This window comes from Petromyzon marinus, chromosome 5 (assembly GCF_048934315.1).
Source record: "Petromyzon marinus isolate PM22_M1 ecotype Great Lakes invasive population chromosome 5, UKy_Petmar_22M1.pri1.0, whole genome shotgun sequence".
Taxonomy (NCBI): domain Eukaryota; kingdom Metazoa; phylum Chordata; class Hyperoartia; order Petromyzontiformes; family Petromyzontidae; genus Petromyzon; species Petromyzon marinus.
Window position 1 is genome coordinate 21,936,298 of NC_133671.1, and position 13,223 is coordinate 21,949,520.

Consider the following 13,223-nt stretch of genomic DNA (forward strand, 5'->3'; position numbering starts at 1 on the left):
GCGAGCAACAATGGACGTTTCCTTAAAGGCTTTTGGCCACCCGGTGTGCGCGGCGTGGGCTGGCTCGCGAGCTACCGCCGCGTGGCACCGTCGTCGCAGGCGCCGTCGCGGCGGGGCGCGCCTGACGTCCGCCTAACCTCGAGCCGCCGTCCCCTCGTGCGCAGGTGTTCGTGCTGGCGCTCACTTTCCTTGTGCTCTTCGGTGGGAACCTCCTCACCACGCTGCGGGTGATCCAGCAGAAGGTGCAGAGCGTACACGAGGGCACGGGCGACAAGGACAAGAGCGCCTGAGAAACCGCGACGCCTGCGGGGAAAAACCGCGGGCGCGCAGCGACCCCCGACAAACCCAGAGCCGTCCGTGTTACGAAGAAACGTTTATCCATTTTTATATCGACCTGCGTCCGCCCCGACAACAGCGAGAGTGCTGACTCTACGTTTTAAAACTCGCCTAATTTTACTTTTCAGCGTCTACGACGGCGCGCCTCGGCGTCGATTTGCGCGCACACGCGCACAAGGGCGCGGTCCGAGGGTTACCCGCGTCCCTGCCGCGCCGTTCGCACCTCCGCTGGGATGACGGATGGCGCCCGGAGGTGCCGGGGGAGGTTTCGTCGAAAGAGAGCGAGAGCCGATTGCGATTCGCCCGAGGTTATTTTTCTGCCGATTACCGTGCATGCGCCGTACAGCTTGCCACAGCGGCCGCCGGCCTTGGGCTACTCCGCGGGGCGTTGGGCCGCACCTCCGCCCTGCATCGCTTGCAGCGTTCGCTTCAAAGTCTTGACGAGTTCCGTGACGATGGAGGCAGAGTTACTGGCGTTCCCGTGTGGGGGCCAAGCAGGGATTACATAAACGAAATGTCACCTCCGTGGATTTGAAATCTCCCAGAGGCCGGCTCTCACCCCCTTGCCATCTTGTGCGGTGGAGGGGGCGGTTCACTCGTGGGGGCGGTTGCCGGTTGGGATGCCCCACATGGTGTAACCACGGTGTCATGTTTAAGAAATGTAACCGGCAGTTGTGCAAAGTAGTATTGTAATAATTTATTATTAAAACTACAACAGTATTTCACGTCATTTTCGCTGCTTAATCCACGCGGCTCGTGTCTCAGATTTAGCTTTTTGTTGTTGTTGCTTTTTCCCCTTTCCCCCCGGTAAATACAACTTTACGGTTCTTGTTAAAAATGAAAAAAATTAAATAGCATAACAATTTTCACGTGGTTTTACGTTGTGCAAAGCGGTCAAACGGTGATACAATTACAGCTGTCGCAGGACATCAACATCATCGTTTCAGGAGCTACCACCGTCATTCCAGCCGTCGTCAACAATTCCGGGCATTAGTCGCTGTTCAACAACCAAAAGAGAGGTTTTACGTTTTAACTTTTAACCGAGTTAAGAGTGGTGCTACCACTACGTCCTCTCAAGAGCTGCCGCACGAAGTGGACGGAGAAAAGTCACTGGGTGAACTTTAATTAAAACCGAGGTGTGAGAGAGCCCCTTTTAGAACAATAGGTTAATTCTCAAACCAGACCTCAAATGCCATTGCGTTCACAGGCGCTGCCGACGTGAGCGTCGCCGATTTAACACCGTGCAGCGTGGATGCGTTTGGAGCTTCTGAATGGGACCACGTCTCCAGTTACTCCGTGAGCTTCACAGCTGGGCCCGATTCGCGTGTTCGTGGCGAAATCCCTTGCCCTCCTCTTTGTCCGATATTTGGCGAATTCGCCATCGGTGGCCATCGCCAACGACGGGACGAATCCCCACGGCGGCACGTTACTTGACCGTCGAACGCCTTCCGCATCGTCTCCGTTTCCCCAAGTTCTAAACACCTTTTGTTCAATTCAGCATATTAACTCCTTGTCCATTAAACCTTTATTAATAGTGCTGTTTGTTGCTGGCCGCTGGGGGGAGGTTTGAGCCAATGGGTAACCGTGATTTTAGTTTTGTGAATACGTGAATCTAACCCCGTGTGGATGACCTGCAGGAGCAGACACCTAGCCCCGCATCGGAATGTAGGGCGCCACAAAGATCCAACGGCGAGTGGCCTGTGGCATAAAACAACTTGAGTGGACTTTCTTTCGTCGTTCGTTTAAAAGAATACAGTATAAGTTAAAGGGGAAAACATGTCACTTTGCGGCGTGGCCTACAATATGCCACGGCACCCTTGAGGTTGGTGACCGCGTGCGCAGCTCTTCACAAAGGCAGCGGCGAGTTATAGATTAATAAAGTGTTAGCTGGCGGGGTGCGGGGTCAGAAACACTGCCAGTGAACGCTGCCAGTGAACATCGGCCAACGTTTTGGGCAATGGAGTAAACAGCCCAATTTCCAATTGTTTTTTTTGGTAAAAATAATTAGGTTTTTTGGAAAAAACGTCACCACCGAAACATACGAATCGGCCGTGCGATGTCGAATGTCTCGGCCTTTACACCAGCATGTACTCGTAGCCTAACACTGTCCTCGGAGACTTTTTTTTGTTTTAAACACCACGTGACCGCGGCTGGTCCCAGCGGCTGAGCGGTGACGTCGTAGCCACGGCTGGGATCACCCGTGGGCGCCTCTCCCGCAGGAATCTAGCAATCCCTCTGGACTTGGGGCGAAATCCTTGATCCAGACCCTGACCCGCGTGAGGGGATGCTCCTCAGGGCCGCTCACACTTCTCTCCCAGACAAGTCACTCCTCTCCCGGAGCCCCTTGTCGCCCGCGACTTCGAGCCGTGAGGGTTTGCGTCCAGGTCCCGAAGACGCCAGTTCAACGATCTCGGGTTTGAAGTCACATGCCCCGCGTCGCCATGCAAACGTTAGCAGAATAAAGTAACGAAAATAACTCTAGCTCTCGAGGGGAGAGTTCCTGGCCAGGAGTAGGAGGATCCTCTGGTCCCTTCGCGTGTGTCTGTCTGAGGAGCCGTTGAGCGGCACGTGGGATGCGAGCGTTTGGCTCATTCAGGGATTCATTCCTCCCTGGTTGTGTTCCTGGTAGAGTGGAGTTGGTGGCATGTGCTGTTGTCGCCACGGCCACAGCGAGAGGTATGGTGGATGTGGTGCGCCAGGTCCGGAAATACTCGCCGGTTTGCAGACTCGGACATGGCTTAAATTCATTCGGTGGTGGGGGTTGGGGTAGAAGGTGGTGGGTGGAGGAGTGGTTGGGGTGGGAGGTGGTGGGTGGAGGAGTTGAGGTGGGAGGTGGTGGGTGGAGGAGTTGGGGTGGGAGGTGGTGGGTGGAGAAGCTCATCAGCGGTTGTTGGAGGCCATCGTTTGGTCCATCACGCGGCCACTGGGGTCATCGATGGCCGAAGAGGATCGGGCGAGGCCGAGGAAGTCCAGGAGGAGGCCACTGCTTGGTCCATCCCAACGGTCAATGTCACGTCCATAGACGAGGACGATCGAGGATGTTTGAGAAAGTATGGGGGGGGGAGGCGTGGAGGCTGCGATGGCTCAGAGCAGGGTGCAGGCGCGAGCCTTCCGCCCCGCACGTCGCCTCTCCCTGCGCTGCGTGCGCAGCCCCAGCTGCACTGCGTCGCGGAACACGGAGCTCACGTTCTCATAGAACTTGGCCGAACACTCGAGGTACTCGTGAGCCTGGATGCGCTGCGCCGCCTCCGTGGCCTGTAGGGTGGAGGTGGGCAGAGAGAACGAAAGCATGGGGACGGGGGTCGGGAGGTCGTGAGAATGGGGACGGAGACACGGGGAAGGCAACACGGGATATGGGGATCGTGGGATACACGGGGATGAGGGAAGCACAAGGGCAGGGGGTAGAGCGAGCATGGGGACACGGGGGTAGAGGAATTGGAGGAGACGGGGGCACACGCGCGCGGGGGTAACGGTGGGGGTGACGGAACGACAGCTCGTGCGTCGATTACGGATTTTCCTCGATTGCAAAAAAAATCCCACGTCGCTGTGTGAGAGAGAGACAAGTCGAGTGGGTCGCACTGAGCGGATCAACGCCGAGACCCCCTGACCACCCGGCCTCTGCCCCCTGTGAGATGATGGTGGTGGTGGTGCTGGTGATGCAGGGGGGTGATGGAGGCCGGGGCGATGCGCGACTCTCGGCGTGGCTGCGCCCGTCACGCGGAGGGGGTTCGGGGCACGGGAGGCGTCAACCGCGCCAGGCCGGCGGCCCCTCTCGCTGCGCCGTGCGTCTGCGGCGGCAGCCCTGATCCGTGCGTCTGCCCGTGTTGGGCTTTCTCTGCGTCTGCAGGCGGCGTCCCGCGTGAACCCAGAACCCGAATGTTTAGACTGGATGAATCCGATGAGCTATAAAGCTCTTTTTCACAGATGTCCAGTTCGTAACGGATCAGAACGTAACAACAACAAACAAAACACGATAGGAGTGCAAAGTAGAGGGAAGTAAACAAATCACTTAAAATATACAAATAAAACTAAACTATTTATGTTTAATGTTTGTAGGTAAAGGCCACTGACTCACCAGCCGCCTAACTCACCACTCAACTCACCACTCCCCTAACTCACCACTTAACTCACCACTCAACTGACCACTCGCCTAACTCACTACTCCCCTAACTCACCACTTAACTCACCACTCAACTGACCACTCGCCTAACTCACCACTCGCCTAATTCACCACTTAACTCACCACTCGCCGCTCACTCATCCCTCACCCGTCTCTCACGACCCACCTCTCGCCCCCCCCCACACGCCCCTGGTGCCCGCACATCTCTCGCCGGTCACGGGGGGCAGCGCTGCGGTCCGACGCTCGCACGCCGGCGGCGGGGTGGGGTGGGGAGGGGAAGGGTCGGTGGATCACGCGGGGATGGGCGCGCGTTCGCTCACCGCCGTGTAGGTCACGGGCTCCTGGCCCTGCTCGCGAAGGCGCCGCAGGCGCAGTTTGTCCTTGCGCAAGTCGCTCTTGCAGCCCACGAGCAGGACGGGGACGCCGCGGCAGAAGTGGCCAACCTCGGGGGCCCACTGCGGAAGGGGACGGCACCGAAGACAAAGGCGAAGATCCCCCGTGTAGCCTTAACAGACTGTAGGGGCAAGTTGCTGTTAGCGAGTAGCACCTATGAAGGCCGGAACGGTACACGAGGGGGTGGGTGGCCAGCACCACGCCCGGTCGTCTTTGTCTCCCGAGTGGCGATGTTTACACACCTTACCCGGTAATCATTAGAGGCTGAGTCGACCTAGGGGAGGCCCAGGACCGGTTCAGAGAATCGTCACAGCAAGGGTCGTACTCGGGTCGCCGAGTTCGTAGCGCAGTGTAGCGCTGACCGCTACACTACCGCTCCCCACCACCGCCACCACCACCACTCGTGGTTGTTGTTGTGCTTGTTTACCCAGGAAAGAATCACCGAGTGTCAAGAGTCTCTTTCAGGAGGCTCCTACCGCCTTGTTGTCTCTCTGCAGTGGAGGGCGCTGCTGCTGTAATCCCAACGGAGTCATTTCCCGGTGATTTCTCAGCATTTGGGATGTTTGGCCCAAAGCAGTTTCATCGTGTGAATGTGTGTGTGTTTAGCTTTTCATTTGTGCTATCATCGTCCTTGTCTGTAATCATAGTCGTAATAATCGTTATCATGATTGTTCAAGTCACCACCATCATTCTGGTCACGGTTATCGCTATCATCACAATCGTCGTCACCGCCGTCGTCATGGAGGGAGGAACGCCGGGGGATACCTCTGGAGGAGGAAAGGGAGAGATTGGGGGAGGGGATGAATGTGAGGGATGGAGAGATGAAGGGGGAGCTCAGGGGAGGGAGTCGGGAGCGGAGGGAGGGAGATGGGGGGAGGGGACGGGACCCCCCGCACCTTGGAGAAGACGTTGTCGAGGCTGTCGGGACTCGTGACGTCGAAGCAGATGAGGATCACGTGGGTGTCGTGGTAGGCGAGAGGGCGCAGGCGGTCGTAGTCCTCTTGTCCTGCAGGTGAGGAGCGCACAGGTGAGGGGTGCAGGTGATGTAGGTGTTGTGATGATGTGATTAGGGCGATGTAGGTTAGGTAGGTGTTGTGGCTGTAGGTAGGGTGGTGGTGGTGGTGGTGATGTGGCTGTAGGTAAGGTGGTGGTGGTGGTGATGAGGCTGTAGGTAAGGTGGTGGTGATGTGGCTGTAGGTAAGGTGGTGGTGGTGGTGATGTGGTTGTAGGTAATGTGGTGGTGGTGTTGATGAGGCTGTAGGTAAGATGGTGGTGGTGGTGTTGATGAGGCTGTAGGTAAGGTGGTGGTGGTGATGAGGCTGTAGGTAAGGTGGTGGTGATGTGGCTGTAGGTAAAGTGAAGTTGGTGATGTGGTTGTAGGTAAGGTGATGGTGGTGGTGGTGATGAGGCTGTAGGTAAGGTGGTGGTGATGTGGCTGTAGGTAAGGTGGTGGTGGTGATGTGGTTGTAGGTAATGTGGTGGTGGTGTTGATGAGGCTGTAGGTAAGGTGGTGGTGGTGGTGGTGTTGATGAGGCTGTAGGTAAGGTGGTGGTGATGAGGCTGTAGGTAAGGTGGTGGTGATGTGGCTGTAGGTAAGGTGGTGGTGGTGATGAGGCTGTAGGTAAGGTGATAGTGTAGTTGATGAGGCTGTAGGTAAGGTGGTGGTGATGAGGCTGTAGGTAAGGTGGTGGTGGTGGTGATGAGGCTGTAGGTAAGGTGGTGGTGATGAGGCTGTAGGTAAGGTGGTGGTGGTGGTGATGAGGCTGTAGGTAAGGTGGTGGTGATGAGGCTGTAGGTAAGGTGGTGGTGGTGATGAGGCTGTAGGTAACGTGGTGGTGGTGGTGTTGGTGTGGGAGTGGTGGGGTTCGTACCCGAGGTGTCCCACAGGGAGAGCGGCACCACGGTGTTCTTGCCGAGCGCCACGGTGGTGGAGAACTTCTCGAACACGGACGGGGTGTACTTCTGTGGCGGGGGGGGAGGGCGGAATGGTGCAACCAAACACGTGGACACGGTGAGAGGCCTGGCACACGGTCTGAAGATGGTGACGACGACGACTCCAATGACAATTGTTAACTAAATGACGATGAGTCTCATTATGATGACGCGAACACGATATGCTTTGATGATGATGGTGGTGGTAATTAGTTGAATGAGACATGCAGGGTCTGATTGTGGTTACGATGATGACGGGCGTTGACGTGAACGCAAGGGATTGATGATGGTGGTGATAGTGGTAGTGGTAATGATGGTGATGATGGTGGTGGTGATGGTGATAATGATGGTGATGATGATGGTGGTGATGATGGTGACGATGGGGGTGGTGGTGGTGGTGGTGATGGTGACGATGGTGGTGGTAATGGTGATAATGATGGTTGTGGTGATGATGATGGTGGTGGAGGTGGTGGTGATTATGGTGGTGGTGGTGATGATGGTGACGATGGTGACGATGGTGGTGGTGATAATGATGGTGATTATGTTGATGATGGAGGTGGTGGTGGTGATTATGGTGGTGGTGACGATGGCGGTGGTGCAAGGCAGCCCGCACGCGCTATTACACCGCTTGCCCATTAATCCTGGCTGGCGCCTGCACCACGTGACGCCAGGCGAGGCACCAGGTGATGTTCGGAAATCTGCGCGTTTAAATCTCACGAAACCACGACCGCTGACCGAATCAAGACCCCTAATTATCGAGAGCCCCACCACGCCCCCTGTTCTGCCCCCACCCCCATTCCCCCCCCCCCCCCATTGTGACGCCAGAGTTGGCCAATCCGGTCCTGGCGCCATCGGCCAAAATTGTAAGAGTGACAGTGCACGCAAATTGAGTCGCTTGTAATCGGCAGGACAGCGGCTTCGTTTCAATTTTGTTTCGTTGAAACCACGGGTGAGAACTCGAGATTCCGGGATAGGAGTCTCAAGTCGCACTAGTGACCTGGGTCAACAAAAGTTCTCACATCAAGAAGATTGAAAAACTTGTTAAGCCAGCGTCTTCGTGTTGACGATGAATGGCATTCGGCCACGAGCTAAATAAAAATAATCCAAAGCTCCCCCTCACAGCCTGACAGACTTTTAGTGTCAAGTGATGTTAGCGAGCACATATGAAGGCAGACACGGCACACGAGGGGGTAGGTGGCCAGCACCACGCCCGGCCGCCTTTGTCTCCCCAGTGGCGATGTTTACTACACACCGCACTGGTTACTCATTTGAGGCTGAGCCGACCTAGGGGACCGGTTCGAATAATTATCACCGGTATTGGGGGAATCAAACTCGGGTGGCTGGGTTCGTAACGCAGCGCGCTGACCATGACTCTCGCCTGCACAGTGTCGCTGGCATTGGCCAAAACATCGCAATGCCGAGAAGTCGCCTGCAAATAAACTCAATTGGGATTAGATTTGCCAGCAATCATCGCCTCCCTGAATACCAAAATTCCGGGCAGGGAGCCTGCTGAGAGAGAAACACGCACGATGATGATGCCAATCGTGATACATTTATTGGATAACTTTGACAACCGTTCCGCAAAGAATAATTCCGCTGAGTCGGAACGTTCTCATCACGCGAATCCGGGCCCTCATTTCTCACGGCCTCGTGCGCGAGTAGGGCTGAGGTTGATTGTTTCTCGTGAGATCGGGGCCGAGGTTGATTGTTCCTCGTGAGATCGGGGCTGAGGCTGATAGTTCTTCGTGAGATCGGGGCTGAGGTTGATTGTTCTTCATGAGATCGGGGCTGAGGTTGATTGTTCTTCGTGAGATCGGGGCTGAGGTTGATTGTTCCTCGTGAGATCGGGGCTGAGGCTGATAGTTCTTCGTGAGATCGGGGCTGAGGTTGATTGTTCTTCATGAGATCGGGGCTGAGGTTGATTGTTCTTCGTGAGATCGGGGCTGAGGTTGATTGTTCTTCGTGAGATCGGGGCTGAGGTGATTGTTCTTCGTGAGATTGGGGCTGAGGTTGATTGTTCCTCGTGAGATCGGGGCTGAGGTTGATTGTTTTTCGTGAGATCGGGGCTGAGGTTGATTGTTCTTCGTGAGATCCTTTTCGAATCGCTTCAAATTCTTGAACTCAGAGGCGACGAGGGGACACAATGGCGAAGTTGACCGCGCCTCGGTCATTACCACGGCCACTCGCCTGTGATGGGGCTCAAACCTGCGTACCGTCAGCTCATAGGAAGAGGACGCAAGCCATGGAAAGTTGTTGCTATGCACGAAGTTAAACTATTTTTATTTTTACCAGGACAGGCCCACTGAGCTATTTGGCTCTTTCAGAAGCGATCTGGCCACAAGTGGCACCTCGACGAAAGTGTCTTGTCATTATCATCATCACCACGTGGACATGTACAGCAGCAGCAGCAGCCACATTCTCTACACGCGTGGTGATGTCGACTCTACATGTGGAGGGGAAAACCGGAGGACTCTTAGAAAATTCCACGCGACCACGGGGAGAGAGAGGAGAGAGAGAGAGACACGCACACTGCAAATATACAGCAGCAAGCGTCAGAGTCGAGTTTCGAACCCACGACTTCCTGCATACCAGGCGAGGTAGTTAACATCTCACCACCGTGGCTGCAGAAGGGCCATTGCCCGAAACGTCGCCTGGTATAGATTGTTCCTTTTAAGGCCACGCGCGTCGAGGTGAGCCAGGGAGGGCTGCTACCAACAACGCCCTCAACCTCGTCGGATCTCGGAAGCTCAGCAGGATGGAGCCTGGACGGCGCTTGTATGTGCGACCACCACAGCGCATAGAGCCCACGTGTTTATAAAGTATGATGCTGCTGCTGCTGAGCTACGTTGTGGCCGGCGCAGCGACATCAATTGTTGTGCTCTACTACCTATGTCCCAACGTACTTCACCAACCTTCACTGACCAGCGTAGTGAAGTATGGTCACACAAGCAAGCAGAGAGAGGGCCTCCCTCCAGCAGTGGATTGACAGAATGGCCGTTCGCGTACGACATCGCTGCTACTCGGGTTGCCTGCGACGTGAAAACACGGAGACTCGGAATCCTCGCGGGAACTCCCTCGGGAGTCCTGACCGCGACCACGGAAATCTGACCCCGCACGGAGCGAGGGAGAGACACGCTGTTCGAGGCGCACGCATCGAGTGGCGTCCAGCGAGCGTCGTGTGCGCTCCGCTCTCACGCCGCCCACCAGCGACGTAAGCCGGGTGGCATTGCCCATCCACCATCGCTGCCCGGTAATCATGGAACGGATAGGGCTCAATGTTGGCACAGCGGTTGCAACGTTATGCCAACGTTGGCAAGCTTCCTGGGTGGTTACCTGACACTGGCGCGCTGTTTGGGAGGAGCCCGCAGAGAGACAGAGAGAGAACCCAGAGGTGAGCTCACCGCACGGACGAGGTGGGTTGCCGAGCATCCAGCCTCCCGTCTCCCTGGCCACGACACGCGTTTTACAGTGTGGGGCCAAACGTTGCCTGCCGGATTCAACCGTAAGTCGTCGACCTCGGCCCAACCGGTTGGGTGTTACATCCCAGGGCTCACAACATCTGGCAAAATATTGGTGCCAATAATCCACCCAGCTGATCACAAAACAAAAGTAACTCTCGCAAACCCGACTCGGTGATTGAGTTCTCTCCTGGTTGGTACGCACAGACACAGACAAAGACACAGGCACACACACAGACAAATAAAAAAACAGACAAAGATCCCCCGTGTAGCCTTAACACACGGTTGAGGCAAGTGCTGTTTAGCGAGTAGCACCTATGAAGGCCGGCACGGCACACGAGGGAGTGGGTGGCCAGCACCACGCCGGGCCGCCTTTGTCTTCCCAGTGGCGATGTTTACACATCGCACCGGGTACTCATTTGAGGCTGAGTCGACCTAGGGGAGGAGGCCCATGACCGGTGTTGGCCGTGAGCGGGAATCGAATTGGGGCCGCCGGGTTCATAGCGCTAACTGCTACACCACCGCTCCCCACACACACACACACGCACACACACACGCACACACACACGTACACAAACACGCACACACACACAGTGACACACACGTACACACACAGTGACACACACACAGTGACACACACACAGTGACACCAACACACAGTGACACACACAAACACACAGTGACACACACACACACACTGTGACACACACACAGTGACACACACACAGTGACACACACACAGTGACACACACACAGTGACACACACACACAGTGACACACACACAGTGACACACTCACGCGTATGCGTGAGTTTGACTTGACCCGAAGCAGGCGGAACCCCCCCCCCCCCCCCCGAGCTATTCACAGCTGTCCCGGACTGTGGAGCGCTCCGGGTGGCTCGGACGCACTGCGCGCGCCGCGGCAACAGCAGCGGGGGGATCGGGGGGGGGGGTGCAGCGGGGGGGTCGCGGGGGGATCGGGAGGGGGCAGCGGGGGGACAGCGGGGGGATCGGGGGGGGGACAGCGGAGGGACCGCGGGGGGACCGTGGGGGGACTGCGGGGGTACCCACCTCGGGGAAAGCGCCCTTCGCGTAAACCATGAGCAGCGAGGTCTTCCCGCACGCTCCGTCTCCCACGATCACCGCCTTCACCTCGCGCGACTCCTCCCGCCTCTCCGCCTTGGTGCCGGGATCCCCGTTGCTTCCCCCGGGGTCCCCCGAGACGGGGAGAGCCCCGTGCGCGCCGCGGGGTCCAAACGCGACCCCGCTCTCGAGCTTTGGGGTCGTCCCGGCGTGTAGCTGACCGTGCGTTTGCATGAGTGTGTGAGCGTGCGTGTTTGCGTGTAGACTTGCCCGTGTGCGAGTGTGCAAATTCCCTTGTGTGTGTGTGTACCTGCGACTCTGAATGTGCTTGTGTATGCGCGTCTGTCTGTGTGTGTGTGTATTCACCCGGTTGTGCCTACGTGCACCTGCGTGTGTATCCCAATGTGTGCACGCGTGAGTGTACTCGTACGTGTGTATGTACCTCTGTATACACGTGCACGTGAACGAGTATGTACGCGTGTAGCTGTGCGCGCACGTGCGCGTGTTTACTTGCGTTTCTGTGCACGCGTGTTGGGTCGGGTGTGTGTCTACGTGTACCTGTGTATGGCACGAACGCGTGGCTGTACGCGCGCGTGTGTGTCGCTAGCAAGCGTTGTCAGCGAGCGCCTATTAAGTCCAGGGACAGCGCGGCGATCGGCATCTACTCGTGGCGCGCGCGCTCTCTGTGTCGCGACTGATGGCGAGGATCACGAAGCGCGGTCTGGGTCCTGGGATCTCAGGGGCGCCGCCAACTCCCCGCCTACCCCCCTCGCTCCACCCCCCCTTCCCCCACTCCACCCCTCGCACACCGCGACCCCCACGCCGCCACTAACCCCCCCTTGTGCCGCGAGGCACGAGAGGGGTGCGCCACCGTGAGTCACCACGGACCGTTGCGCAAGCGAGCACCTGCGTCACACCGTAGCCCTGCCCTGCCCTCTTCCATGTCCTCTCCTCCCTGCCCTCTCCTCCCTGCCCTCTCCTATGCCCTCTCCTCCCCTGCCACTCCTCGCCCGCCTCTGCCACCCCTCACGACACGATGTGGATTGACATCAACACCGTGAGCCGGACATCGCCTCGGGAGGGTGATTAAATACAGGGCCCAGAGCTTCGTTTCTCGTGGCCGATTATCCCGAGCACCCCAACCCCAAACACCTCCGGGCCCCGCCCGCTCTCGCGGTGCGTGGGGAGCGGGGGGGGGGCTCGGATTTTTCGGCGCTCAGCCTCGGGCAGTTCCGGCTAATTTTGAAGTCCTGATGGTGCTCACGTATTTATATTGTTCTCGAATGTGTTCTAGAGAAGACGTAGCCAGCCACAGTCAGAAGAGGAGAAGCCGAGGTGTCTTGATGAGCCTGGACTCGAACTGACCCGGCAATGTCATCTCATTCCGGGTGATGGATGGGGAATGGCAGTCGAAGGGTCGAGTTGGTGGAACGCGTGGAGCGGCGTTTTCGACCCTCGCTCGTGACAGCCACGGGGCTAAAGCACAGAGCGGGCTGGCATAGGAGAGGGCACAGGTGGTGCATCTGCTAGTCATCTCAGTCAAACCATGGCACCTGCTGGGTCTGTCCCGTAACCTCCTGCCAGCGGGCGTTCGACCCTTTCACGTGGCCATAACGTGCACCTAGTCTGGCACAAGCGCCGTGGTGACGTGATGGCCACTTAGTGGTGAATGGCGGTTGTTGTTGATGAGTCAGGGGTGGTGGGGAAGACCCCCACCGTCCTCTCATCCTCTCATCCCCCCCCCCCTTGGATGGGGGGGGGGGGGTCAAGGCAGACTCATCGTGTCACGCACGCGCACCCACGTGTGCGTGCGTGCGCACGTGGGTGTGGGGTTCATGAGAGCGGTGGGACACCTCCTCGCGACGAACCCGGCCACCCGAGTTCGATTCCCGGCCACGACCG

The 13,223-nt window shown here is 57.4% G+C and overlaps 2 protein-coding genes across 3 annotated transcripts in view; one reads left to right on the forward strand and one right to left on the reverse strand.

The window, feature by feature from the left end:
- The window catches only part of LOC116939272 (transmembrane protein 120B-like), a 45,110-nt gene extending 43,909 nt beyond the window's left edge, over positions 1–1,201 (forward strand). The window contains exon 13 of one of the 2 annotated variants that reach the window (XM_076062825.1): positions 165–1,056. In XM_076062825.1, coding sequence (XP_075918940.1) covers positions 165–290 — 126 coding nt within the window. In that variant the 3' untranslated portion in view covers positions 291–1,056. Of the gene's footprint in view, positions 1–164 lie in introns of both variants that reach the window. The other variant, XM_032947477.2, reaches the window with a different exon arrangement.
- Positions 661–12,055, reverse strand: LOC116939275 (rho-related GTP-binding protein RhoF-like). The gene is made up of 5 exons (XM_032947481.2): positions 11,310–12,055; positions 6,721–6,811; positions 5,746–5,855; positions 4,777–4,911; positions 661–3,591 (listed from the first exon to the last, which is right to left on the reverse strand). Exons 1-5 carry the CDS (start codon positions 11,553–11,555, stop codon positions 3,421–3,423), a joined length of 753 nt encoding a protein of 250 aa, XP_032803372.1. The 5' UTR covers positions 11,556–12,055; the 3' UTR covers positions 661–3,420.
- Positions 12,056–13,223: the final 1,168 nt, after the last annotated feature.

Excerpts from the sequence above, each read along its gene's own strand:
- LOC116939275 (XM_032947481.2), bottom strand. The coding sequence starts at position 11,555 with ATGCAAACGCACGGTCAGCTACACGCCGGGACGACCCCAAAGCTCGAG. Across the intron at positions 6,812-11,309 it reads CGAAGGGCGCTTTCCCCGAG|AAGTACACCCCGTCCGTGTT; the intron begins GTGGGTACCCCC and ends CCCCCGCCACAG. Across the intron at positions 3,592-4,776 it reads AGCCCGTGACCTACACGGCG|GCCACGGAGGCGGCGCAGCG; the intron begins GTGAGCGAACGC and ends TCCACCCTACAG.